At 42.0% G+C, this 27,288-nt stretch overlaps 1 protein-coding gene across 1 annotated transcript in view; it reads left to right on the top strand.

The window, feature by feature from the left end:
* Frem3 (FRAS1 related extracellular matrix 3) overlaps nt 1-27,288 on the top strand; it is a 58,296-nt gene that overhangs the window by 15,348 nt on the left and 15,660 nt on the right. Inside the window, exons 3-5 of the mRNA NM_001191699.1 lie at nt 5,301-5,447; nt 10,277-10,507; nt 10,712-10,837. Coding sequence (NP_001178628.1) covers nt 5,301-5,447; nt 10,277-10,507; nt 10,712-10,837 — 504 coding nt within the window. The remainder of the gene's footprint in view (nt 1-5,300; nt 5,448-10,276; nt 10,508-10,711; nt 10,838-27,288) is intronic.

The following is a 27,288-nucleotide window of genomic DNA, read 5'->3' as shown; positions in this document are numbered from 1 at the left end:
GTTAAAAATAATAAAGAGAAAGAAGCTATCCATTTGGCTGGGGGCATGGAAGAGGTTCAAGAGAGGGTAGCCACAAAAGGCTATATTTCAATTATAATCCCTGGGAGCAACACAGTGGTGAGATAAAATATTTCTTATGTTTCTCTGGCTCCTTGCCAAATCGAGGAAAGTACAGCTTTAATAAGACTATATATAAAACATTCCATGGATCCATGATATCATAATGAATCTACAGTTATAAATGTGGAAAGAGATTATCAATGTTCCATTAAATAAAGATAGCCAAGTAGCAAACAGTGTGTAAAGACACAAAGAAAATTACGAGTGTGTGTGTGTGTGTGTGTTTCTCTGTGTGTGGTGTATGTGTGTGTCTATAAAAGGGACATGGGATTTGTAGTGTGTGTCTGTGTCCTGTATGTGTGCTTGTATGTGTGTGGTGTGGAGCAATGTCAAGGAGTCAGAGTACGGTCTCTGTGGTATGTGTCTGTGTGTGTGTGAGGTGTTTCTTTGTGTATATGTGGGAGGGCATGGGTTTGTACAGATATGTGTGGGGATAGGTGTAGGAGGAGTACATATGTGTATGATGTATGTCTGTGTGGGATTGTAGTATTAGGTGATGGAGAGGAAGGGAATGGAGTATGTGGTATGTTCGTGTATGTGAGAAGGTAGAGTGTGTGTGTGTGTGTGTGTGTGTGTGTGTGTGTGTGTGTGTCTGTGTTGTCAGTGTGCATGTTGAAGAAGAGGAAATTTTCTACAGTATATACAGGGATAGTAAAATTAGTTTATAATGGCAATAATGTATCATAAATTCTTTTATTGCTTTTTACTTTTTTATACTTTCTTATTTATATGCATTCCAATTATTAGGAAAAAGCAGTTTCTATTTTAAAAGAGATAACACATAAACACGCCATACCCAGTTTGTTCAATAACATTAATCAATATGTTCTAGTCATTCTGGTTGTGCATGCTTTAGAAATATCTCTTTAATAATTTAATGAGCTCAGAAACCCAAGCAAAGATGAATCAGAGAGTGGCACCTTTTCAACAAGGAAAGAATCAAGCATGGCACTGTCCAGCTCCACCTTTATAAAGCAAGACATGCCCTCATTTGTCACTACAGATTAACTTAACTAATTAAATCTAATTTAAATAAAATTTAACTTAGTTAATAAATTTAATTTTAAATTTAATCAACTTAAAGTTAATTTTTCAATCATGAATTTCCAAAGATGACAACAGAAAGCCAGCCTAAGTGTCTAGGAACCTAAGAAAATCTTGGTGAGAAAAAATCACATAATTAACAAATGATTAATGGAAAGAAACCCTTTTCCCAGCAAGAAATACTATAAATGATTCTGTTGCCCGTTAAGGTGTTGGGGTCCAGGGGTCACCCCACAAACTACACAGTGATTTCAGTCAGACAGGAATAATTTATTGAACACACACCCTAAGACTGATTGATCAGGATCATAGCTTGGAATTTCAGGGCTGAACTACGACCCCGAATGTCTTGCTCTGTCTGTCAGCTTATACAAAAATCACAATGAGCAGGTGTAGGAAGTACTGTCTAGTGGCCAGCTCTGACTCAAGCCGTTTGAGACTTGACAGTTCATATTGACCTTGAATTGATGTGACCTATGTAAAGCTTTGCGGAATTTGGTAAGATTAACATACAGAACTTAACAGGATACCTGTGATCAGCATGACCTTGCTCTGAGTCAAGTTCTTTCTCTGTGTCAATGACTGGCAGGCATATTAGAGTAGGAATATGAAATCACTGGCAAGCATGGACTGAAATGGCTACCACAGCTGTGCTGCGGGAGTCGGGGTGAGGCAGGCCTCAACAGAGGGAAACCTCCTTCTGGTCAATGTAATGGGAAATCTGGCTCATGTGGAGATGGAGTCCCAGCTTTCCAGGTGAACAGGGTCAATGGCCTGGCTATGGGACCTTAGGGAGGCACAATCACCTTACATTATGCAGAAGAGAGGGGAGGAATGATCAGCCAATGGTAATACACCTTCCTTCCCACAGTCCCCACCCTCACCACACAATTCCAAGCTGAGCCGAATGGTGTTTGCCTGAGTCCTGACCCCTGAGTCAGAAATGTGGAAAATTTCCCACGTCTTCTCTTCTGTCTTTTCTTTTGGGTGCTGCTCAGACCTAAGCACCTTTTCCTGGCACTTGAGGCTACTATACTTTTTCCCTAAAGTTTCCCTCCCTGACATGTGGATACCTGTGCCATGCAGCTGACCTCCGTGCCCAGCTTACACAAAGGAAATGGCTTTTCTCTCCTTCTCCTCTCCAAACTGAGGTTACATTATTAGAGGTGACCGCGCTACACTTTCATCCACTTGCACGAGAGTTTTCCAGGAGGCATCAGCCACCATAAGGTACTCATTGGGGCCCTATTTATCACCAGTGACCTGGCTTGTGCGCCAACACGAACCTGCAATCAGCTCCATAACAAGAACGGGATCAACATGGGGACATCTGCGTGTTGTGAGGGGGCCACCACGGTGGCATGTAGCAGATGAGCCATGACCTGGGGAGCATTGTCACTAACCCAGTGCACACATTTTCAAGGCTATGTCCCTGCACAGTGAATGTGACAAAGTGCACATTTCTCTGCAGAGACAGTAAGTGGGGTAAGAGGTGTCACAAAAGAACAAACACCATGATAGGCTGTACATAGCTTTTAGTTTGTTTACTAACTCTATGACCTGGTCACAGAACCACAGCGACTTAGTTTGCCAAATGTCAAGCTCTCCCATTCCTGGCATCCTTACTCCAGCTTGTTACAAGTTGGGTTTTCACAGGAGACGGTGAGAGTGGAAAGACACAATAACACTGTGCGGTCAGGAAAAGGACTGCACAATTCAGACAGTTCCTTTCCCTTCCAGAAAGCTCACTCTCCCGACTCAGGCTTGGACCACCAGAGAACGTAAAGCTCACACTCCCCTTGTCACGTTCCCTTGGGTTGACCCTAAGTGATATAAATTGTCTAAATAGGGCATAAATTAATGTTTTTCTAAATGCTAATGACAGTGTCACATACTGAGATGGGACACAAAAATGTTGAGGATGCCTGAAAATGAGTTCAGAAAAGGTTTAATCCCTCTTCCTCCCTATGAGGTGCACGACACTGAGGTCCCGAGAAGCGAGTCCCCTGCAGAGCCGACTCTAGTTAGTGACATTGCTGAGACTCCAGTCTTATCACCAAGGTCATGTGCCAGGTTCATCTATGTAAAACGTAGGGCAGCCATGGTGGTCTGTGATCCCAACACTGCAGAGGCAGAGGCAGATGGATCTCTGTGAGTTCCAGGACGGCCAGGGCTGCAGCTTGGGTCACTACTACTAGAGAAGCAGTTACCGAGATCTCGAGCCTTTGACAGCCTTTAGTCTTAGTTTTTTGCTTCTTTTCTGAAAACCTTAACATGCAACGGCACAGGAATAAGTCTGCCAGCTCTCAGGAGTAGAATGCCGGGCTCTGTGGTGACAGTGAGGAGGTCTCCTCTCCTCCCAGTACCCTAAAGCACTGACAGGGGAGAATCGGGCTGAACCATGTAATAATTGAATAAATATGAATTAAACCAAAGCCTGAGAAATGACAGCTCCCAGGAAGAGCATCCTGTCTGGGAGAAAAGGTGATGTAACTCATCCAACAAGGCATACTTTGGGGAAAGACTGCGGAGAGCAAATGGAGCCCAAAGGACGTGCAATGTGGATTATCTTTCCTTAATTTGCAAACTTGTCTATCTCAGATTTCTTCCTTTTGCTTAACTTTATAGATGGGGGGGGGCACTGTTACGTTTTTAATCTTGGGCCAGGTAACTGTGACTATAAAACCATAATTCACAGGAATGCATCCCCATGAGGGATGTGTAGTGTTTTCTAAATGATATTCACTATGCGACAGCTGTTAGCTCTAGGTTATATTCCCAAAGTCGTGATAAAAGACTGCCAACGAGTTCAAACACATACTGTTATAGTATGATGCGAGCTGCAGGCTTGAAGTGCTGTTGACAATTGAAATTATTTGAACATGTGATAGACTCTCAGAAAACATAAATATATACTGGGCAGTGTTGTCACATACCATTAATCCCACCCAGCATTCCAGAGGAAGAACGAGGTGGATCTCTGAATTTGAGGGCCAGCCTGGTCTACAGAGACCAGGACAGCCAAGACTACACAGAGAAATGTTATCCTGAAAAGCAAAGCAAAACAAACAACAGCAGCAAACACCTAAATATGTGACATTGAGTGTAAATTATTAAACATCTTAATACCCTAGTCAACAATGCCTACCCCACCCCATTCAAAGTCCTAAACATTTGACAGCAGCTGCTAATTTATCATTTGGTATTTAATTTTGCCTATTAAGGAGTCAGAGTAGTTTCAAGTTTTTCTCTGCTTGTTTGTAATCCCTGTTTGTAAATTTTCTACTTATTTTAATTTTATGTGTATTGGTGTTTTGCCAGTGTGTATCTATGGGAGGGTGTGGGATCCCCTGGGACTAGGGTTACAGAGAGCTGTGGAGTGCCATGTGGGTGCTGGGAGTTGATCCTGAGTCCTCTTTACCCCTGTGCCATCTTCCAGCCCCTATAATCTGTTTTTAAGCTAAAAGTCTTTGCCTTCGTTTTCTACTCTGTACCACTGAAGTGCATTCCTAGCACATGTGAGCCGGTCAAAGGACCACTTGCAAGAGTAGGGTCTCTCCTGTTTTGTGAGTTACAATTACAATGACAGTCGAGAAGCTCACAACAGCCTACAACTCTACATGTTTTGATTTCTTCTGGCACCCACTGGCACCTTCACCTACACGTGCATACCCAAGCACACACACAAATACACATACATGCATCACAACACAACACACACACACAAAACACGTACCACACATGATACACTCACACACACCATATACTCACATAAACACACACCACACACACATGCACCACACATACCTACATATATACATACACTACAGACACACATGCATACACACACATTGCACACACATACACACATACATATACAACAGACATACACATATCACATATACCATGCACACACACACAAATGAAAATTAAGACTAAATAAATAAAAACCCTGGTGAAAATAGCTGACATGAATTGAGTATCTAATTTGTGACCAACGATCTGTAGTATTCTTCCCCTAAGGCTTTATGTTTCCTCTAGAAAACAGGGAACCTTTCCTCTCTACAAAGAATAGAACAATATATAAGGCCCTTCATCACTTCTACTCAGGTCTTCTTTATCCCTCACAATTACAGGAGGAAGCCAGTTAAGAAATCAACCTTTCCATCTGAAGTGGGCTTGGATTTCTTTGGAAAAAGAGTACTACATTGTGGATGAAGACTCCCCATTCTTCGAAGTGACCCTCACACGCAGGGGATACCTTGGAGGCACATCTGTCATTAGTAAGTAGCTTGGGATTGGCTGTCAGCATGGAAACATGGAGTATGAGCTTCGGACAGCCACAGGAGAGCAGGCAAGAGGACAGTCAATGGCTGGATTGATGGAAACACCTACAAATGCTACAGGAAAACCGTGTTGTGTGCACTACAGGATAGGCTACAGCTGATATGCCGTGATTGTTTTCTCTGTGTGGTTTGCTTGTTCTAACAGATTATATTGTTTTCCTTTTTCTATAATTCAAATAGCTCCAGGAAAATTGAGACATTTCCTAGCCATCCCACAATCCTCAGCTCGCCCAACTTTTTCTCTATTGAAAATATATTTCTCCTCTCATAGAATACATCCTAATCACAGTTTCCTCTCCCTCCACTACTCCCAGTTCCCCCCAACCTTCCCATACCCTCAGATCCATTCTCCCTCTATTTCTTCAGAAAAGAGTAGATCTCCAAAAGACAACAACCGAAGAGGACAAAACAAGATACAGTAAGACAAGGCTAAAGCCCTCACGTTGAGGCTGGACAAGATAACCCAGTAAGAGGAAAAGAGTCTCTAGAACAGGCGAAAAAGTCAGGGACACATCTGCTTCCACTGTCGGGAGTCCCGCAAAAACGCCCACCTAACAGCCATAACATATACACAGAAAACCTGGCGCAGACCCACGCAGGCCCTGTGCTTGCTGCTTCAGTCTCTGTGAGCCCATGTGAGACCTGCTTAATTGATTCAGTGAGCCATGCTCTCCTGGTGTCCTCTATCCTCTCTGGCTCCTACAGTCGTTTTGCCCCAACTTCCACGGGGTTCCCTGATCTCCAAGGGAGGGGCCCGATAAAGACTCTCGGAATAATGTCTGACTGTGGGTCTCTGCACTCGCTCCCATCTGCTGCCGAAAAAAGCCTCTCAGATGAGAACTAGACAAGGCACCGATTTGTGATTATAGCAGAACATCAGTAGAAATCATCTAATTATTGGGAGTCATTTAATTGATTTCTCCCAGCCATGTTTGGTTCTGCCCTAGATCTCTGGGCTTCCCAGTCTCCAATTGCTAGCTAACCCGTCAGTGTATGGCATGGGCTCCCTCTTATGGTGTGGGCCTCAAGTTAAACCAAACATTGGTTGGCCATTCCCACAACTTCTTCACCACCATTGCCCCAGCACGTCTTGCAGGCAGGACAGATTGTAGGTCCAGGGTTTTGCTGCTAGGTTGGTGTCTGGGTTTCTCTTTCAGTAGCCTGTGACTACCTCCCTTCACCAAAGAGACTAGAAGATAGGAGCAAAGGGTCCATGCAGGCACCAGATGACCTCTCTACATTCAACGAGCAGTGTGGATGTTAACCTCCGCAATGGGGGTGTGCTGTCAGTTTTCAGAGAGGGACTTTCTGTCCCAGCACCAGCCCGGGTTGTTTGGAGATCTCCAAATGAACTCCTCAGCCAACAACTCAAGTGACTATGACCCAGTGCCACCACTGGAAGTTTTGCCTGCCTTCAAAAAATAGGCCAGTTCAGACTCGGTGTCCTCCATGACTAGACCTCCTTACTAGGGTCACCTCATAGAGTCCAGAAGGTTTCCACTGCACTAGGTTTCCACACTGCCTCCCAAATGCCCCCCAATTCCAGCTGTCTCCCTGAACTCTCTCCTTTCACCCTTTTATCCCCATCCCACCCCACCTGATACCTTCAATCCTGGCCCCACCCACCCCCAGTCCATCAGTAAAATCTATTCTATTTCTCCTTCCTGGGGAGACTCATGTATCCCCCAGAGCCCTCCTCTTTACCTAATTTCTCTAGGTCTGTGAATTGTAGCATGAGTATCATTTGCTTGGCAGCCAATGTCCACTTACAAATGTGTACATTTCACATTGGTCTTTCTTGGTCTGGGTTACCTGACTCAGGATGATCTTTCCTAGTTCCATCCATTTGCCTACAAATTTCACAATGTCCTTTAAAAGAAAAAAAAAAAAAGACTGAGCCATACTCCATCGTGTAAATGGAGGTTTTCTTTGTACATTCTTTGGTTGGGATACATCTCAGTTTTTTTCCAGTTTCTGTCTACTATGAAGAAAGCTGCAATGACCTTCTTTTAAAATTGCCTTTGCATGTAGAATAATATATGGTCGGGGCTGGAGAGATGGCTCAGAGGCTAAGAGCACTGTCTGCTCTTCCAGAGGTCCTGAGTTCAATTCCCAGCAAACACATGGTGGCTCACAACCATCTATAATCAGGTCTGGTGCCCTCTTCTGGCCTGCAAGCATACATGCAGGCAGAAAGCTGTATGACGTATACATAATAAATAAATAAATGTTTTTAAAAAAGAATAATATATGGTCATATATTAATGCATTAGTTCTAGCTATCCTTCTGAAGTGCTGTTTTCTATTTAATTGCTGTTTTAAATTTAATTGCTTGATTGTGTATAATTTTTTTAACCCAGTGCTGAGACTATAACTTGCTTAAGGATATGTGCAGTGTCAAATTTTCTACACTTTACAAACACCTACCAGCAAAACATAGCTCTTTGGAGTAAACACATAGGCAGGGCTGACATAGAGGATCCAGTTGTCATCATTAATAATAATTGTCCTAAGAACCCACTACATTTTCCCAGCACTGTTAGCTACCAGATCCTTCGGAAGTCATTTTTGTCTTTTTATGTATAATCTCTCAAGGAATCAAACAAGGGTACATTGTTTTCATCTCTTTTTCCTACATTGCCAGTTTCAAGATAGGATCTCACAGTGTAGCCCTGGCTATCCTAGAACTAATTACGTAGGTCAGGCTGGTCTCAAACACACAGAGATCCTTCTGCCTCTGCCTCCAAGTGCTGGGATCAAAGACATGCACCACTACATGAAGCCATTTTTGTGGTTGTTGTTCATTTTACAAATGATCATTAGGAGCCTTCCAGACAGGCTTAGAATCCAACCAACATACAAAACCAGCGAAGGCGGGGTAGGGCAGGTAGGAAGCATGATGCAGGGAAAAGTAGCTAGTCAAGGAAAGGAGCTATGCAGGAGGTTTTAGGAACAGGCTCCTCTTAGGTCAGGGAAGCCTCACCCATACCTTAGGTCCTTTCATCACCACATGGTTGGGATGGCTGCCAAGCCCTTCAGCTGAAATAAGCCTCCTTTCTCTTGTAGGACTTTGTTTCTGCAATTTGTCACCCAAGACCTCCTTATGAGTTTGAATTAATATGTCAGGAAGTATTTCCATACTCCAGCTTTAAAGTAATGTGTGTGTGTGTGTGTGTGTGTGTGTGTGTGTGTGTGTGTGTGTAGAAGCACTTGGCTGTGTGAGACAGATACTCAGGAGGCCTTTCCTTGCACCTAAACCAACATCCTTACGGCGCTTGCCATCCTCTGACTCACAGAAGAGGCCTACCCTGGCAGGAACCCTAAGACATGACTGTTACAGCCACCTTTTGTTGCCTTAAGGGAACCTCTAACGTGCCTCAATCTGCCACTCCTGGAAGCCCTCCTGGCTCCCCAAGACCACTCAGACAGAGTCTAGCAGCAGACCACATGGTCTACAAGAAGAAAGAAACAAAAGTGCCAAGTCCAGCTCCCTGTTCCACTCTGGCTCGTCAATGCGTCTTGACTGCTGTGTCTGACTCTGGCTATTTTACATATTTTTCAGTTGTTGCTTTTATTGCTGTTGATGAGTTTCTTTCATAAGTCACTAATTCCTACTTCCCAGAAGAACTCCAGTCAGTCGCCACCTCTCCATTTTAATTATCAGGGACCTAACTGTCCGGAAATTATCAATTTTTACAATGATCACAATCAAAAGTCAATAAGCAGATGTGGGGGAGGCTCAGTTGGAAGGACAACTGTCTAACACGTGGGAAGCTCTGGCTGGGATCCACAGCACTAATAAAACCATGCCTATAATGCCAGAACTTGGGAGATGGAGGCAAGAGGGTCAGACGTTCAAACTCATATTCAGTTACATAGAGAGTTGGAGGACAGTCAGAACTATGTAAGACACTGTCTCAAAGATAGATAGATAGATAGATAGATAGATAGATACATACATACATACATACATACATACATACATACATACATAGACAGATAGATAATAGAAGATAGATATAGACAGACACACAGATAGTCAGGCAGGCAGATAGATAGATAGATAGATAGATAGATAGATAGATAGATAGATAGATAGAATAAGATACTCAGAATAGCAGAAATTGAATTGTCATAATATAGTCATTCTCTCAGTGATATTTATTGAGGACATTTTGTGTGCCAAGCTCCAGCACTCCTCAATGAAAAGCAACCCAAGCCTCCACAGGACTCATGTTCCACTCTGTTTTATTTAAACAGAGAACTTTCTGGGGGCAGGAAGTTCTCACTCATCTTCGAACTCTCAGGATTTGACCAATCAGAGGTCATGGGTTAATATATGCTAAAACAAACAAACAAACAAGATAAATCCACCCACAGGGATCCTTCTTTTGTCCTTCCTCCTCCATGCTTCCCAACAGATCGTCTTTTTGCAGTGGAAGTCAAGAGGCCTGGCCCACACTTAGCTGTTGCTCCAGCACCAAGCTACACCTTGTCCTCCCTCCCTTCTTCCCTCCCTCCCTCCCTCCCTCCCTCCCTCCCTCCCTCCCTCCCTCCCTCCCTCTCTTCCTTCCTGCTTTCCTCCTGATTCAGTTCACTTCTGCTCACTCTTGTAGCTGGGAACAGTGTCCACAAATATCTTCTCCAGATACTAAACAGAAGCAACAACTATGTTATCTGTGTTTGTCAACAATAGAAACATGTTGAAGGGAAGAATATTCCTTCAGACTCTGAGAATTATGTTGAGTTTTCTGGTTTTTCTTTAGGCATTGGAACCAAAGGAGACACTGCCGAAGAAAATAAGGATTTTAAAGGAAAGGCTCCTACACGGGTCCAGTTCAATCCGGGCCAGTCTACAGCCACATGGAACGTGGGACTTATACCCGACACCAAGTATGAGACCTCAGAAACGTTCCAGATCGTTCTCTCTGAACCTGACATGGCTGCACTGGAGTTTCCAGAGATGGCAACGGTTGAAATTGTAGATCCTGAAGATGGTATGAAGGGGGACGGGAGAGGGGATCTCCTGAACTCAATTCTCCTGCTTCTTACTTAACAAATACTTCCTGTCCTTCTCATAAGCGGCACAGTTAGTTGTTGCAAACATAGGAGCCAATGGCTGCACGCTTCTGAGTAGGTGTGATAAAATACCACGGACCTGGTATTTTACTCCTGCTGAAATGTCTTCTCGTCTTTTCTAGAATCAACAGTTTACATTCCGGAGGCAGAGTACAAACTGGCAGAGGCTGTTGGGGAGTTTCTGGTCCCTGTAAGAAGATCTGGAGACATTAGCCAGGAGCTCACAGTCATCTGCTCTACTCGTCCAGGTCTGAGACTCCGTGGGGATCCGAAGGGGGGAGGGGTGCACATGGCAATAGGACTCTCAGAATGGTTGCGGGGATTCTGGGTGTGGGAGAGGCGGAGGGCAGGGTATCCGGTCACCAGGCTCAGCCTCCAGCAGCTAGTTGCAGTTTCCCTCCTTGCCAGACTCTGCTCAGGTTTCCCCGAGTGCTTCCAGCTAGCTAGTCTCGCTCAAGCAGAGATAAATGTACTCGACACTGAACAAGAACGCCTGCTCTCAGTGTTTAGCTACGTTTGAAAAGAGTTGGTACTAACTGATGGGAAATATAAGCCAGGCACAAGACCTTTATCAGGCTGTATGTCCTCAAAGCAACACTGTGAAATACCCTACTCTCTCTTTCTTCTTCCATTCAGTCTTAAAACTGTACGTAGCCTCCGACCTAGAGATCTGGAGTTCGCTGGCCTCTAGATATGGTTCCATTCTTTGTGGCTTCTCCAAATGTATAGGGAGAAAGATTTAACTCTCCTACATCTTACCCCTTAGGTTCATTGAATACCTACCATCCACGTGGAAATAAGAAAAGGCTTTTGTTTAGTTCTGGCTAGAGCAAGGAAGTCTGCCTCAGGCATTTGGCAGAGTTTCGGAGGCAGGGAGGACAGGAAAACTGAGCGGTGGGAAGAGGAGGAAGATGTCAGGTGTGGCTTAACTCCAGATGAGGGTGTGGGGAAGCTGGAGCTGAAATAAGGGCTGTCCTGTGTGATTGGCTGAGAGAGGTAAGGGGTGTCCTATGTGATTGGCTAGGAGACCATGGTTGTTCCTAAATGAGAAGGGATTAAAAGGTATGGAAACTGAGCTTTCTGTTTCAAGTCCTCACCATTTGTCCTGATTACTGCAGATCTGGGACTCAGCTTCCTGAGCTATCTGGGCTCCCGGTGTTCTGGGAGTTGGGGGTGTGGTAGGTATTTATTTACGTATGGGGGTTCATGAACGTGTGTGTGTGTGTGTGTGTGTGTGTGTGAGAGAGAGAGAGAGAGAGAGAGAGAGAGAGAGAGAGAGAGAGAGAGAGATTATATGCACCCATGGGCATATGGAGGTCAGAAAATGATATCAAATGCCAGCTGGTGTTTGCTTCTCCCCCTCAGGGTAGCCAAGCCGGTTGCACACCAGGCTGGACTGGTAGAAGCTTAGTGGGCATGGGTGGGTGCGGGTAGGATCTGTCAGCGGTGAGTCTGGGGCATACTGGGGAGAAAGGGGGCATTTATGCCCCTGGAGAGGTGGCCAGGGTCTCTAGGACAAGGTTTGTGTGGCTGTGTACCATTGGCCAGGAAAAGGATGTTGGAAGATGCTTCATCTGGATATTCAGGGACTGTTGGAGGGGAGGGGGAATCTTATAAGGTCAAACAAGGAGGGAAGTCTGATAACTGTCAGGGTAATAAATTCTTGCTACGATTGATGATGGGGCGGCCAAGTTTGTGGCACCAGGGGAGTGGGACCGGAACCAACTCCTGACAGTCTCATCTGAGGTATTGGAGATAAAGCTCTCCTTCACCCTCCATTTCCCTGGGCCATTATGGTCTTTTTTTCCACTGGATGGTTTTAGCTCCTTTGTCAAAGATCAAGTGACCGTAGTTATGTGGGTTCATTTCTAGGTCTTCAATTCTATTCCACTGGTCTATCTTCCTGTCTCTGTAGCAATCCCATAGTTTTTATCACTATTGCTCTGTAATACAGCTTGAGATCAGGGATGGTGATTCCCCCCAGAAGTTCTTTTATTGTTGCGAATAATTTTGGGCTATCCTGAGTTTTTTGTTATTCTAAATGAATTTGCAAATTGACTTGGAATTCTGAAGGACATTGCATTGAATCTGTAGATTGCTTTTGGCAAGATGATCATTTTTACTATATTAATCCTGCCAATCCCTGAACATGGGAGGTCTCTCCATCTTCTGAGATTTTCTTCAATTTCTTTCTTCAGAGACTTGAAGTTCTTGTCATTACAGATCTTTCACTTGCTTGGTTAGAGTCACGCCAAGGTATTTATATAATTATTTTATATTATTTATACTATTGGGAAGTATATCATTTCCTTAATTTCTTTCTCATCCTGTTTATCCTTTGAATAGAGGAAGGCTACTGATTTGTTTGAGCTAATTTTATAGCCAGCCACTTTATGAAGTTATTTATCAAGTTTAGTATGTCTCTGGTGGAATTTTGGGGTCACTTAAGTATACTATCATATCATCTTCAAATAGTGATATTTTTTACTTCATCCTTTCCAATTTGTATCCCTTTGACCTGTTTTTGCTGTCTATTGCTCTGGCTAGGAATTCAAGTACTATAGTAGGGAGAGAGCGGGCAGCCTTGTCTAGTCCTTCATTTTAATGGGATTGCTTCAAGCTTCTCTCCATTTAGTTTGATGTGGGCTACTGGTTTGCTGAATATTGCTTTTACTATGTTTAGGCATTAGCCTTGAATTCATGATCTTTCCAAGACTTTTATCATGAAGGGGTGTTGAATTTTGTCAAGTAATTTCTCAGCATTGAATGAGATGATCATGTGGTTTTCTTCTTTGCGTTTGTTTGTATAGTGGATCATGTTGACAGATTTCCATATATTGAACCACCCCTGCATCCCTGGCGAATGATCATTTTAATTCGTTCTTGGATTCAGTTTACAAGAACTTTTTTGAGTAGTTTTGCATCGATATTCATAAGGGAAATTGGTCTGAAGTTCTCTTTTCTTTGTAGGGTCTTTGTATGGTTTAGGTATAAGCATAATTGTGGCTTCAAAAAACAAATTGGGTAACATTCTTTCTGTTTCTACATTGTGGAATAGTTTGAAGAGTATTGGTGGGCTGGAGAGATGGCTCAGCAGTTAAGAGCACAGACTGCTCTTACACAGGCCCTGAGTTCAATTCCCAGCAACCACATGGTGGCTCACAACCATCTGTAATGGGATTGATGCCCCCTTCTCATATGTCTGACAGCTACGTAAAATAAATAAATATTTTTTTAAAAAGAGTATTGGTATTAGGTCTTCTTTGAAGGTCTAATAGTATTCTGCACTAAACCCATTTAGTCCTGGGCTTTTGTTGGTTGGGAGAATTTAATGACTGCTTCTATTTCTTTAGGGGATATGGAACTGTTTAGATGGTTTATCTGATACTGATTAAACTTTAGTACCTGTCCTAGAAACTTGTACATTTCATCCAGACTTTCCAGTTTTATTGAGTATAGGTTTTTGTTGTAGGATCTGATGGTTTTTAAAAATTTCTTCAGTTTCTGTTGTTATGTCTCCCTTTTCATTTCTGATTTTGTTAATTTGGATTCTGTCTCTGTGCTCTCTGGTTAATCTGGTTAAGGGTTTATCTATCTTGTTGATTTTCTCAAAGAACCAGCTCCTGGTTTTGTTGATTCTTTGTACAGTTCTTTTTGTTTCTACTTGGTTGATTTCAGCCCTGCATTTACTTCCTGCCTTCTATTCCTCTTGGGTATATTTACTTCTTTTTGTTCTAGAGCTTTAAGGCGACTGTGTTCTCTCTCTAGTTTCTTTTTGGAGGCACTCAGAGCCTTTTCCTCTTAGCACTGCTTTCATTGTGTCCCATAAGTTTGGGTATGTTGTGCCTTCATTTTCATTAAATTCTAAAAAGTCTTCAATTTCTTTATTTCTTCCTTGACCAAGTTTTCATTGAGAAGAGATTCATTCCGCTTCCACATTTATGTGGACTTTCTGGCATTTTTGTCTTTATTGAAAACCAACCTTAGTCCATGGTGATCTGATAGGATGTGTGGGATTATTTCGATTTTCTTGTATTGTTGAGGCCTATTTTGTGACCAAATTATATGGTCAATTTCGGAGAAAGTACCATGAGGTGCTGAGAAGAAGGTATTTTGTTTGTTTTAGGACGAAATGTTCTATAACTATCTGTTAAATCCATTTTGTTCATAACTTCTGTTAGTTTCACTGTGTCTCTGTTTAGTTTCTGTTTCCATAATCGTTCCAGTGATGAGAGTGGGGTAGTGAAGTGTCCTATTATTATTGTGTGTGGTACAATATGTGCTTTGAGCTTTAGTAAAGTTTCTTTTATGAATGTGGGTGCCCTTGCATTTGGAGCATAGATGTTCAGAATTGAGAGTTTATCTTAGTTAGATTTTTCCTTTGGTCCTTCCTTATCTTTTTTGATAACTTTTGGTTGAAAGTCACTTTTATTCGATATTAGAATGGCTACTCCCACTTGTTTCTTGGACCCATTTGATTTGAAAAAATTTTCCCAGCCTTTTACTCTGAGGTATTGTCTGTCTTTGTCACTGAGGTGCATTTCCTGTATGCAGCAAAATGCTGGATCCTGTTTATGTATCCAGTCTGTTAGTGTACGACTTTTTATTGGGTGATTGAGTCCATTGATGTCAAGAGATATTAAGGAAAAGTGATTGTTGCTTCCTGTTATTTTTGTTGTTAGAGGTGGAATTATGTTTGTGTGAGTATCTTCTTTTTGGTTTGTTGCAAGATTAATTTTCTTGCTTTCTCTAGGGTGTAGTTTCCCTCCTTGTGTTGGAGTTTTCCATCTATTATCCTGTGTAGGGCTGGATTCGTAGAAAGATATTGTGTAAATTTGGTTTTGTTATGGAATATCTTGGTTTCTCCATCTACGGGAATTGAGAGTTTTGCTGGACATAGTAGCCTGGGCTGGCATTTGTGTTCTCTTAGGGTCTGTATGACATCTGTCCAGGATCTTCTTGCTTTCATAGTCTCTGGTGAGAAGTCTGGTGTAATTCTGATAGGTCTGCCTTTATATGTCACTTGATCTTTTTCCTTTACTGCTTTTAATATCCTTTGTTTGTGCATTTGGTGTTTTGACTATTATGTGATGGGAGGAATTTCTTTTCTGGTCAAATCTATTCAGAGTTCTGTATGTTTCTTGTATGTTTATAGGCATCTCTTTCTTTAAATTAGGGAAGTTTCCTTCCATAATTTTGTTTAAGATATTTACTGGCCCTTTAAGATAGGAGTCTTCATTCTCTTCTATACCTATTATCCTTAGGTTTGGTCTTCTCGTTGTGTCCTGGATTTCCAGGATTTGGGGGGTTAGGAGTGTTTTGCATTTGTATTTTTTGACCGTTATGTCAATGTTTTCTGTGGTATCTTCTGCCCCTGAGATTCTCTCTTCTATCTCTTGTATTCTGTTGGTGATTCTTGCATCTATGACTCCTGATCTCTTTCCTAGGTTTTCTATCTCCAGGGTTGTCTCCTTTCGTGCTTTCTTTACTGTTTCTGTTTCCACTCTTAGATCCTGGATGGTTTGTCCAGTTCCTTCCCCTGTTTGGTTGTCTTTTCCTGCACTTCGTTACGGGATTTTTGTGTTTCCTCTCTAAGGGCGTCTACCTGTTTACCTGTACGGTCTTGTATCTCTTTAAGGGAGTTATTTATGTCCTTCTTAAAGTCTTCTATCACCATCATGAGTTGCGATTTTAAATCCAAATCTTGCTTTTCTAGCGTGTTGGGGTATCCAGGACTTGCTGTGGTGGGAGAACTGGGTTCTGATGATGCCGAGTAGCATTGGTTTCTGTTGCTTAGGCTCTTGCCCTTGCCTCTTGCCATCTGGTTATCTTTGATGTTAGTTGGTCTTGCTGTCTCTGACTGGAACTTGTTCCTCCTGTGGGCCTGTGAGCCTGTGATCTTAGGAGTGAGAGCACTCCTGGTAGACCAGCTCTCTTCTGGTGGGAGTTGGATGCTGAGGGATGTGGGACAACCTTAGCTCTAGGATGCAGGTGGAGACGCATCTAGGTGCAGAAGGATCCTGTCCCAGGCTGCTCTGCACTTTCTGTGCTCTGTGTGCTCCTTGTGGGTCCCTCTTTGAATGGTTATTGGTTTCATAGACATGCTGGGCTCTTTGGAATTGAGTGCATGCCTCTGTAATTGGCTAGCAAAAAAGAAGGACTTCACTGGGTAGTGGTGGCTCATGTCTTTAATCCCAGCACTGGAGAGGGAGAGGCAGTTGGATATCTGTGAGTTTGAGGCCAACCTGGTCTACAGGGTTATTTCCAGGATAACAATGGCTACAGAGAAACCCTGTCTTGGGAAAACAAAATGAGCAGATTCGAAAAAGAAGAGGAGGAAAAAGGGAAGGAGTAAGAGGAGGAGAAAGATGAGGAGGAGAGGGAGGACCATTCTTCATGGAGTGCTTCTGCCCACCTAATTTTCTTTTTGCCCTTCAAAACCCAAAAAGGAATAAACCCAGGGCTGGAAAGGAGGAGTCTCAGTGGGCAAAATCTCTTGCCACTCAAGCCTGACCATCTGAGTTTGAACCCCAGAACCCAAAAGGAAAGAACTAACTCCAAAAGTTTTCTGACCTCCACACATGCTGTGACCACACACAGTACATATTACGCACACACACTCGTGATAATAGCAAAGGTTTAGTTTTTTTTATTTTAAGAGTAAAACTAAGTTAAACTTAGAGTTATTAAAAATTCTGTGTGCATCTGGTTGTATCTGGTGTTTTCAAGATAGAACTTTTTTTGTGTATAGGTATATATGTTTGTATTCATATGTTTCATGTATTCAAATGTGTAGGTGTCTATCATGCAAATGCATGCAGAAGCCAGCCATCAGGTGCTGTCCTTTACCATGTGTTTCCTGGTCTCTCACTGAACCTGAAGCTCACCTTTCAGCAAGGCTGACTGTCCAGTGAGCACTTAGGATCCACCGACCTCTGTCCCCCAAGGACTGGGGTTAAAGGCTTGCAAAGTCATGCTTATCATTTTGCATGATCACTGGGGGTTCAACTCAAGTCCTCTTGCTTGCAAAGGAAGAGCTGGGTACACTGAGCCATCTCCCTATTACCTTGAGAGGCCACAAGATTGTCCATCTCTGAATAGACAGCCAAACACAAAAACACGAAAACCTTTAAAATACATCTCAAGTGCCTTGTCATTATGCTTGATTGTGAATAGCTCAAGATAAACGATATGTAGACTGTCAAATCCTCGGTCCTCAGGGTCAAAGGAGAATTTCTTGTTTGTAAGATATTTTGTAAACATCCTTGGCCTCTAGATGTTAGAATCCAGGAGCATCCACCAGCTCCAGATGTAATGTCAAAATGTCACCAGACATTAACAAATGTCCCGTGGGAGATACAGTGATCCCAACTAACATTTATTGCTCTTCAGTAAAATGTTTTGGTGTTAATGATATAAAAACTTGCTAATTAGATAGTTCTTGGCCCAATATTGTTCACAAAGTAGATATCATCTATCTTTTCTTATTTATTGGTCACTTTCTTGTTAGGAAACTACTCTTTTTGGAAAAAACAGTCAATTAAAAGCAGACCATAAACCCAGAGGAGCAGGAATAATGTTGAGTCACCCTGTGGTTTCGGTCAGTCTGAAACTGAGTGTGTCATAAGTTATCAATGATTGACTTTATCCAGTTGAACAAGATGCTAGAATATAATAGACCTGGCTGTCAGGGGCAACCCAACATCTAGGTAACTGAGTGTGTCATAAGTTATCAATGATTGACTTTATCCAGTTGAACAAGATGCTAGAACATAATGGACCTGGCTGTCAGGGGCAACCCAACATCTAGGTAACTGAGAAAGGGAGTGCACATGTTGTTGGCAATTGAAGTCAATGCTAATCGCAGCCTATGAGGATCCCCATTGATAACAGCAGGCAATTTAAGGGGTCAATGCTGCTGATGGAACAAAACTCAATTATCTGGGATCAGCAAGAAACTCTGAACTCTTTTAGCTCTTAAGAGGTCAGTGAGAAAGAAAAGTATAGAAAATCATGCATACACACACACACACACACACTTGGCCAGGCCTGACCACCAGTTTCATCAATTTTACAAGTACAGATGCATACTTGTATACATACACATATACCTACATACATATGTATGTACGTATATATAGACAGACAGACATATATGCATACTGCACATACACATACATACACATAAAACACACATATTTGGTAGATGGAGCAGAGCCCCAACAGCCACACTTTATTTCTTCTCTTAGTCTTTTTACCTTCTTAGACAAAAGTTCTTTATAAAATCCTCACAGATGAAATATTACACAAAAGGGGGATTAACAGAAGAATGTCCATAATCAAAGCATGTTTCATTTCTCTAAGCTTATTATAAGTTCACAGCAACAGTTTCGCATGGCCTTGCTTTACCGTAGTGCTCATCTGTGCCTTCAACCTTGGACCTAACCTAGAATGAATGTTTTTACTTGACCACAAATCCCTGTCCCAAGTCTATTTCTCTTCTTAGTGCAATTTATAAAAGCTCATTGTATTCCTAATAATGCAGGCTTTACTCACTATTCTGTGAGGAGAGTGCTCATTCTATTCTTGATTCTAAATTTATTACATCTTTCTGGCAAAACAACTAAAACCATCTCTTTTAACTTTCTTCCTAAAATGATTTGAATCAAATCAGGAATTTTATAAAGTCAGTCATTAATTCATCTAAACAGCATTAATTCATGAAAGTTCATCTTCATGTTGATCTGCAGGAAATTTGTCCAATGAAGTGGGCTATTACCCAGGAAGTAATCACACTAGGCTATAGGCAGTAAAAGTCTCCCAGTGTCCACTCACACTACGCCAAATCAATGAGGAGTACGGCAGTGACAAACATGAGAAAGCACAGCAGCAGCAAGAGCAATCCTGGGACAAAGTCTCTCCGGCTGTGCCTCACCACAGTGTACCCATTGCAAATGAGCAAAATGGTGGGCCATCTCCAGTGAGCTCACTTGTCCACTACAGCATTTCCTGGATGGCATCTGCCACCTGGCCCCACTTCTCTGATTGGCTTTTTTTTCCATCTGTGCCTTGATAAGAGGTAGATAGAGGTGGGTAAGTACTGAGTGAGTTCTAAACATCCGGATGAAAGAAGACTTGCCCCACTCCTGACATCTTCCTGTGCTGTCAATGTACTTGTTTGCAGGTTTGTTTTCAGAGTATAGATGTGAAGCCCTGCATCTCAGAGGACTTCTCTTCTCTGAAAGCAGATCCTTCAGAAGGTCTGTGTGTCCATTGTGGTGGACTAAGGCCTGTGTATCAGCTCTAGGGTGACTATCTGTCTTTTCCCAGCATCTTAACACTTCACTTCCACTGTTATTTTAAAAATTCATCTTTGTTTTGGCAGTGATGATTTTTTTATAGTTAAGATCTTCTATCATGTATTTGATCTGTGGAAGTTCTGGAAACTTCACTTACAGAGGATTGACTTCACTTGATCCATGGACCAGTGCCAATTCAAGGCCCCTCTGACGCTCCCAGCTATGCTTCTTCAGGTTCCATGTTTGCTCTTGGAAGGTGTTCCAGACCAGAGGCCAGGCTCCTCCTGCAGGACTGGCAGTGCAACTGCTGCTAGGAGATACCAGTTTCTGAATGGAAAACCGTCGTTTCTATTTTTGAACTTTGAAGGAGTTGTTGTTGTTGTTGTTGTTCTTGTTGTGTAGTAGTAGTAGTAGTAGTAGTAGTAGTAGTAGTAGTAGTAGTAGTTGTCGTTGTTGTTGTTGTTGGAGCAGGATGTTCTGTTTCTGTTTCTGTTTCTGTTGTTGTTTGGGGCGCTGGATGATTTTCCTCGCTTTCTCTCAGCACAGATAAGCCAAGCTGGTTGATCTTGCTTTGGCCGTAGTATGGAGCATCTCTGAATGAGTGCCTCCCTGGCCAAGCACTGGGAGCAGAAGTTGCAAGAAATCCCTGAGATTAAAGCCCTCAATCCACCTTTCCTCCACTCACTTCCCCACTCTCTCCAATCTCAGGCTTTCCTCTCTAGCTTAAACTGCCTCTAATAAAATTAAACTTTTTATTTATATAAATGGTTTTCTGTGTCCTTGGCTATCCTGTGTACCTAGCCAAAGAGTTTCCTGAATTAAATTAGAATCACAGATAAGCCCGGGGCTATCGCTCAATTGATAAACACCTGGGCCCAATGCCCAGCAGCTCATAAAACTGGACATGCTAGTACAAGCCGGTAATGTCCAGCACTCAGGAGCCGAAGGCAGGAAAATCAGAAGTTCAAGGTCATCCTCAACTGCAGGCTAGTGGAGGCCAGCCTGAGACTCTGTCTCAAAACAAACAAATCAACAACAGCAGCAGCAACAACAACAGTACAGCAACTTAGAACCAAGCCCCCGCTGGGTTGTTTGAGACCTGAGGGCATGCTCCAGTTCTAAAAAAACAAACAAAAAAGAAATTCTAATAAGTATTGGCATAAATATTCAATATAGAAAATATTGGTGGGGTGGACAATGGTAACTGCAGAGACTCAGAACCTATTAAAGTGCTGAGAAAAACTATTGAAAGCTAAGCCCTACATAAGATATATATGGCATAGGCTCAGGGAACATAGCAGAGAAGACAGAAATGGGAGTAACTGAGGAAGAGGTGGAGCCGTGTGAAGTGCTGTCATCTAAACAAGGCGTGGAGTTCTAATATCCTTCCTGTTGCTGAGCTAAAACACAGACCACAAACAACCTGGGGAGAAAGGGTTTGTTTCCGATTACAACTTATAGGCCATCCTTAAGAAGAGGGTATAAGCTATCTTTCATTCGCCTGATGTAATTGTCATCTCTGAGGCTTAATGCCTCAGTCTGATAACCTAGGCTTAATCCTGGAAGCTTCCAACCCCCATACTATCTTATCTAGGCCTAGAATGTTTCCAGTCTCTGAGGCTTACTGCTGGGTAAGCTCACCCTTTCTAGTCCTTTCTGATCTCTGGCTGGCTGGTCAACTCAGCTGTTTTGACTCAAATTCCCCTCCATGCTGAATGATTCAATCTGTCCTCTCTCTCTCTCTCTCTCTCTCTCTCTCTCTCTCTCTCTCTCTCCCCCCCCTCCCACCCTGAAATTGTTCTGCTTGGTTTCATACTAACTCTGGCAATATATTGTATGTAATATTATGGCTCCTCATTCTCTGGCTTGTTCTGTCTTTACCTGTGTCTAGCTTTTTCTCTCTTCCACCTATCTCTGTAAAACTCTCATGGTAAAACTCCCTCCTTCTTTCTCTTTTCTCTCTGCCTGCACTGCCTCTTAAGTAGCTTTCCTTTCTGCTCTATTCTCATGAGAGTTGGTCATATATTATTCTGTCAAATCTTTCTCTGATTCACCACTTTGTCTGCCACTCAATTAGACATCACTTGCAAACAAGGGTACTCCCTTCTATCAGCTAACTTTACCTTCATTGTTTTGGATTAAAGGTGTGTGCTAAGAGCATGTCTGTGGTCCAGCCAGAGGGAATAAAGGTGTGTAATAAGGGCTGAGTCACACCACAACTAGAAAAAACGCTTTTCAGTAAATAACACAATCTCAGGGTTTAGAGCATGGCCAAATATTCTAGAACAAGAAGTCAGGGCAGAAACAGACAGCAAGAACCAACAGGAGCTGAAATAGAACCATGAAGAAATGTTGTTTACTGGCTTTCATTAGTTATAACCACTACTTCATACTGAAGAAAGTGACAGGAGATATTCGCACTTCTCAAAAGTTTCCTGTCAAATATATTGAGACATTTTACAGTCTCTGACGTGCTCTGCCTAAATCATAAACTATTACAACTATTTTTCACAATTTTGACTCTAAACCTATACTATTGTTGATACTTTCTTGGTTTTATTGTTTGTGGAGTCTGTGATATACAGGCTCAAACCCAAGGCCTATGCCCATGGAAGGCAATGTCTCTACCACTGAGTTACAGCGTCATGCTTTCATTTTCTTAGCGTCTCATTGTACCGCTCAGGATGGTCTTGAAATGTTTATTTTTACTCTATTTTGTTGTGTTGTGTTGTGTGTTGTGTGTGTGTGTGTGTGTGTGTGTGTGTGTGCGTGCGTGCGTGCGTGTGTTGGTAGCACGCGCACACCATAGCAAATGAGTAGGGATCAGAGGACAACTTGTAGGATTTGTTTCTCTTCTTTTCTTATATGGGTCCCTGATTGAATTCATGCCACCATGTTTAGTCGTAAGCACTTTTATCCACTGGCTTTAAATTCCTGATCCTCTGCCCTGCACCCAAGTGTTACCCATTCAGGTGTGAACACCATATCTGTCTTTGCTGTTGACTTTCATTGTTGTCTTCTGGCAATACTGTGGATTGAACCTACGGTCATCTATATGATAGGTAAACACTCTACCATTGAGCTACAGCTCAATGCTGTCCAAAAATGAAGCTGGGCAGTGGTGGCACATGTCTTAAATCCCAGCACTTGGAAGGCAGAGGCATGTGGATTTCTGTGAGTTCCAAGCCTTCCTGACCTACAGAACAAGTTTCAGGACAGCCTGGGCTACACAGAGAAACCCTGTCTCAAAAATAAATAAGTAAGTAAGTAAATAAATAAATAAATAAAACCGATTTCTAGAAATACTACTCTATCTCAAAGAAATAAGAGTAGACACCAACTGAAAGACCATCATTGGAATTTCACAGAAGCATTAATTCAGAATAGCCGAGGGTTGTCTATAGAAACACCCCATCATCATCTAATGAGCAAAGGACATGGTAATATTGCCAGACAGTGGGAAGTGTTAAAATTCCAAACTTGGAAGTCTTTGGGGCTGGAATATGGGTCAAAGGCCAGGAGGAAATAGGGAGTCACACAATGGTAGGGGACATTCATCAGAAGCAACTGGGACCAGTCTACACCAGCTTTCAACAAGTCCAGGTGGGTCTGCAGGACCACCTGGGCTGCCATGATGCAGCCTGTTTGGAGCAGTTTGCAGGTCACAGTTAATTCCGGCATGATATCTGTCATATGGGACAGACATAGACTAGGGACAGAAGATAAAGTTAACAAGCTTAGCAGGGGAATCTTTAACCTGGGGTTACACTGGGAAACTTTCAGGCCTGAGGTCCTAACAGTTGGAAAGAAGTCCCAAAACCAAGAGAAGGAAAGAGACCACCTCAGAGATATTTGGTAGGTGGAAAGGCTTAGGTTGTGGATTGTAACAGGTAAATTAAGTCAGGACTTCCTGAAACTTATGTGATTTTTTTAAGTTGACAGAAGAGATAAAAGTTTTATTTTTTTTTTTTTTGGTTCTTTTTTTCTGGAGCTGGGGACGGAACCCAGGGCCTTGCGCTTCCTAGGTAAGCGCTCTACCACTGAGCTAAATCCCCAGCCCTATAAAAGTTTTAGAGATATTAGAATGACCACTATCTGTGCTCTGTACTCAGATCTTATTTGTAGAAAACCAAATTAATAAGTGTCTATAAACCGCTGGAGGTGACAGGTACCTCAGAGCCAAGGCAAGAATAAAGCATGAAGTTGTCAACATGATGAAGCAGGTCTGGATGTACATGGATTGGACAGAGTGGTTAGAATCATGTTTAGGTCCATAGAAAACTATTCAAGGAAATTTAAAAATTTGAGCCAGAGATTATGACAGTAGCCAGTTACCAAGGCTAGATAAATAGTTTATCAGAGACCTATTGACTAATATGTTCAAACTCTGGGCTTGAAATCTTAACATCATGTATCATTTTAAAGCCTCAATTTTCACATAACTTAAATCCTTTCCTTACTTATGTAAGTTTAACCCCTTTCTTAAATCCAGTCATAGATACTTAGACACATAGATACACAGATACATAAATACATAGGCTACAAAGAGCAGTCATTGAAACACAAGTTCTTTTTAAATACAGGAATAGTAAAAAGTACCTTTTTACTGAACTGAACTGGCTACACAGCTCCCTGCAACCAAATACCATGGGGGAGAGAGCTGGACCCTCAGAACTCAGAGGAGACTACTCTCTGCCTACATTCCCAACCCAAGAGGAAATCACCTAGTACCGTCTGTGCCCCCTGGGCCAGGGACCTAGGAGCAGTCAGGGGCAGGACCCTTCAGGTTTCTGCCTGCACAGAGAGCTGAAAGCCAGTCACCAGGAGTACCTACACACCTAAGAGCAGAGCTCGGTCCCCAGATCCAGCTGAAAGAAAACAGGTCTACAGGAGTGCTGATAGGATGGTCAAGCCACTGTCAGAGACAGCAAGACAAGCTATCACCAGAGACAACCTGATGGCGAGAGGCAAGCACAGGAATCTAAGCAACAGAAGCCAAGACTACTTGGCATCATCAGAGCCCAGCTATCCCAGCAAATACTAGATATCCAAACACACTGGAAAATCAAGATTTAGATATAAAATCACATTTTATGATGATGATGGAGGACTTTAAGAAAGACATAAATAACCCCCTTAAAGAAATACAGGACAGCACAAGTAACCAAATAGAAGCTCTTAAAGAAGAAACAGAAAAATTCCTTAAAGAATTACAGGAAAACACAACCAAACAGGTGAAGGAATTGAACAAAACCATCCATGATTTAAAAATGGAAAAAGAAACAATAAAGAAAGCACAAAGGGAGAGAACCCTGGAGATAGAAAACCTAGAGAAGAGATCAGGAGTCATAGTCGCAAGCATCACCAACAGAACACAAGAGATAGAAGAGAAATTTTCAAGGGCAGAAGATACCATAGAAAACATTAACACAACTGTCAAAGATAATGTAAAACACAAAAAGCTCCTAACCCAAAACATACAGGAAATCCAGGACTCAATGAGAAGATCAAACCTAAGGATAATAGGTATAGAAGAAAGTGAAGACCCCCAACTTAAAGGGCCAGTAAATATATTCAACAAAATTATTGAAGAAAACTTCCCTAACCTAAAGAAAGAGATGCCCATAAACATACAGGAAGCACACAGAACTCCAAATAGATTGGACCAGAAAAGAAATTCCTCCCATCACATAATAGTCAAAACACCAAATGCACAAAACAAAGAAAGAATATTAAAAGCAGTAAGGGAAAAAGGTCAAGTAACATATAAAGGCAGACCTATAAGAATTACACAAGACTTCTCACCAGAGACTATGAAAGCCAGAAGACTTCTCACCAGAGACTATGAAAGCCAGAAGATCCTGGACAGATGTCATACAGACCCTAAGAGAACACAAATGCCAGCCCGGGCTACTATATCCAGCAAAACTCTCAATTAACGTAGATGGAGAAACCAAGATATTCCATGACAAAATCAAATTTACACACTATCTTTCTACAAATCCAGCCCTACACAGGATAATAGATGGAAAACTCCAACACAAGGAGGGAAACTACACCCTAGAAAAAGCAAGAAAGTAATCTCCTTGCAACGAAACCAAAAGAAGAGAGACACGCAAACATAATTCCACCTCTAACAATGAAAATAACAGGGAGCAACAATCACTTTTCCTTAATATTTCTTAACATCAATGGACTCAATTCCCCAATAAAAAAAAACGTAGGTTAATAGGCTGGATACATAAAGAGGACCCAGCATTTTGCTGCAGACAGGAAATACACCTCAGTGACAAAGACAGATACTACCTGAGAGGAAAAGGCTGAAAAACAATTTCCAAGCAAATAAATGGTCCAAAGAAACAACCTAGAGTGGCCATTCTAATATCGAATAAAATCAACTTTCAACCAAAAGTCATCAAAAAAGATAAGGAAGGACACTTCATATTCATCAAAGGAAAAATTCACCAAGATGAACTCTCAATCCTAAATATCTATGCTCCAAATGCAAGGGCACCTACATACGTAAAAGAAACCTTACTAAAGCTCAAAACACACATTGCACCTCACACAATAATAGTAGGAGATTTCAACACCCCACTCTCATCAATGTACAGATCATGGAAACAGAAATTAAACAGAGACATAGAGAAACTAACAGAAGTTATGAACCAAATGGACTTAATGGATATTTATAGAACATTTAATCCTAAAACAAAAGGATACACCTTCTTCTCAGCACCTCATGGTACCTTCAAAATTGACCATATAATCAGTCACAAAACAAACCTCAACAGATACAGGATGATAGAAATAATCCCATGCATCCTATCGGATAACCTCAGACTAAGGCTGGTCTTCAATAACAAAAAACAAAAACAGCAACAACAACAACAAAAAAAAAAAAACAGAAGCCCACATATACATGGAATTTAAACAACACTCTACTCAATGATAACTTGGTCAAGGAAGAAATAAAGAAATTAAAGACTTCTTAGAATTTAATGAAAAGGAAGGCACAACATACCCAAACTTATGGGACACCATGAAAGCAGTGCTAAGAGGAACACTCATAGCTCTGAGTACCTGCAAAAAGAAAGAAACAGGAGAAAGCATACATGAGCAGCTTGACAACACACCTTAAAGCTCTAGTACAGAAAGAAACAAATACACCCAAGAGGAGAAGAAGGCAGGAAACAATCAAACTCAGGGCTAAAATCAACAAAGTAGAAACAAAAATGACTTAATAAAGAATCAACAAAACCAGGAGCTGGTTCCTTAAGAAAATCAACAAGATTGATAAACCCTTAGCCAGACTAACCAGAGGGCACAGAGAGTGTATCCAAATTATCAAAATCAGAAATGAAAAAGGAGACATAACAGAACCTGAGGAAATTAAAAGA

The sequence above is a fragment of the Rattus norvegicus genome, chromosome 19 (assembly GCF_036323735.1).
Source record: "Rattus norvegicus strain BN/NHsdMcwi chromosome 19, GRCr8, whole genome shotgun sequence".
Classification (NCBI taxonomy): domain Eukaryota; kingdom Metazoa; phylum Chordata; class Mammalia; order Rodentia; family Muridae; genus Rattus; species Rattus norvegicus.
This window is presented reverse-complemented; position numbering and strand designations above follow the sequence as displayed.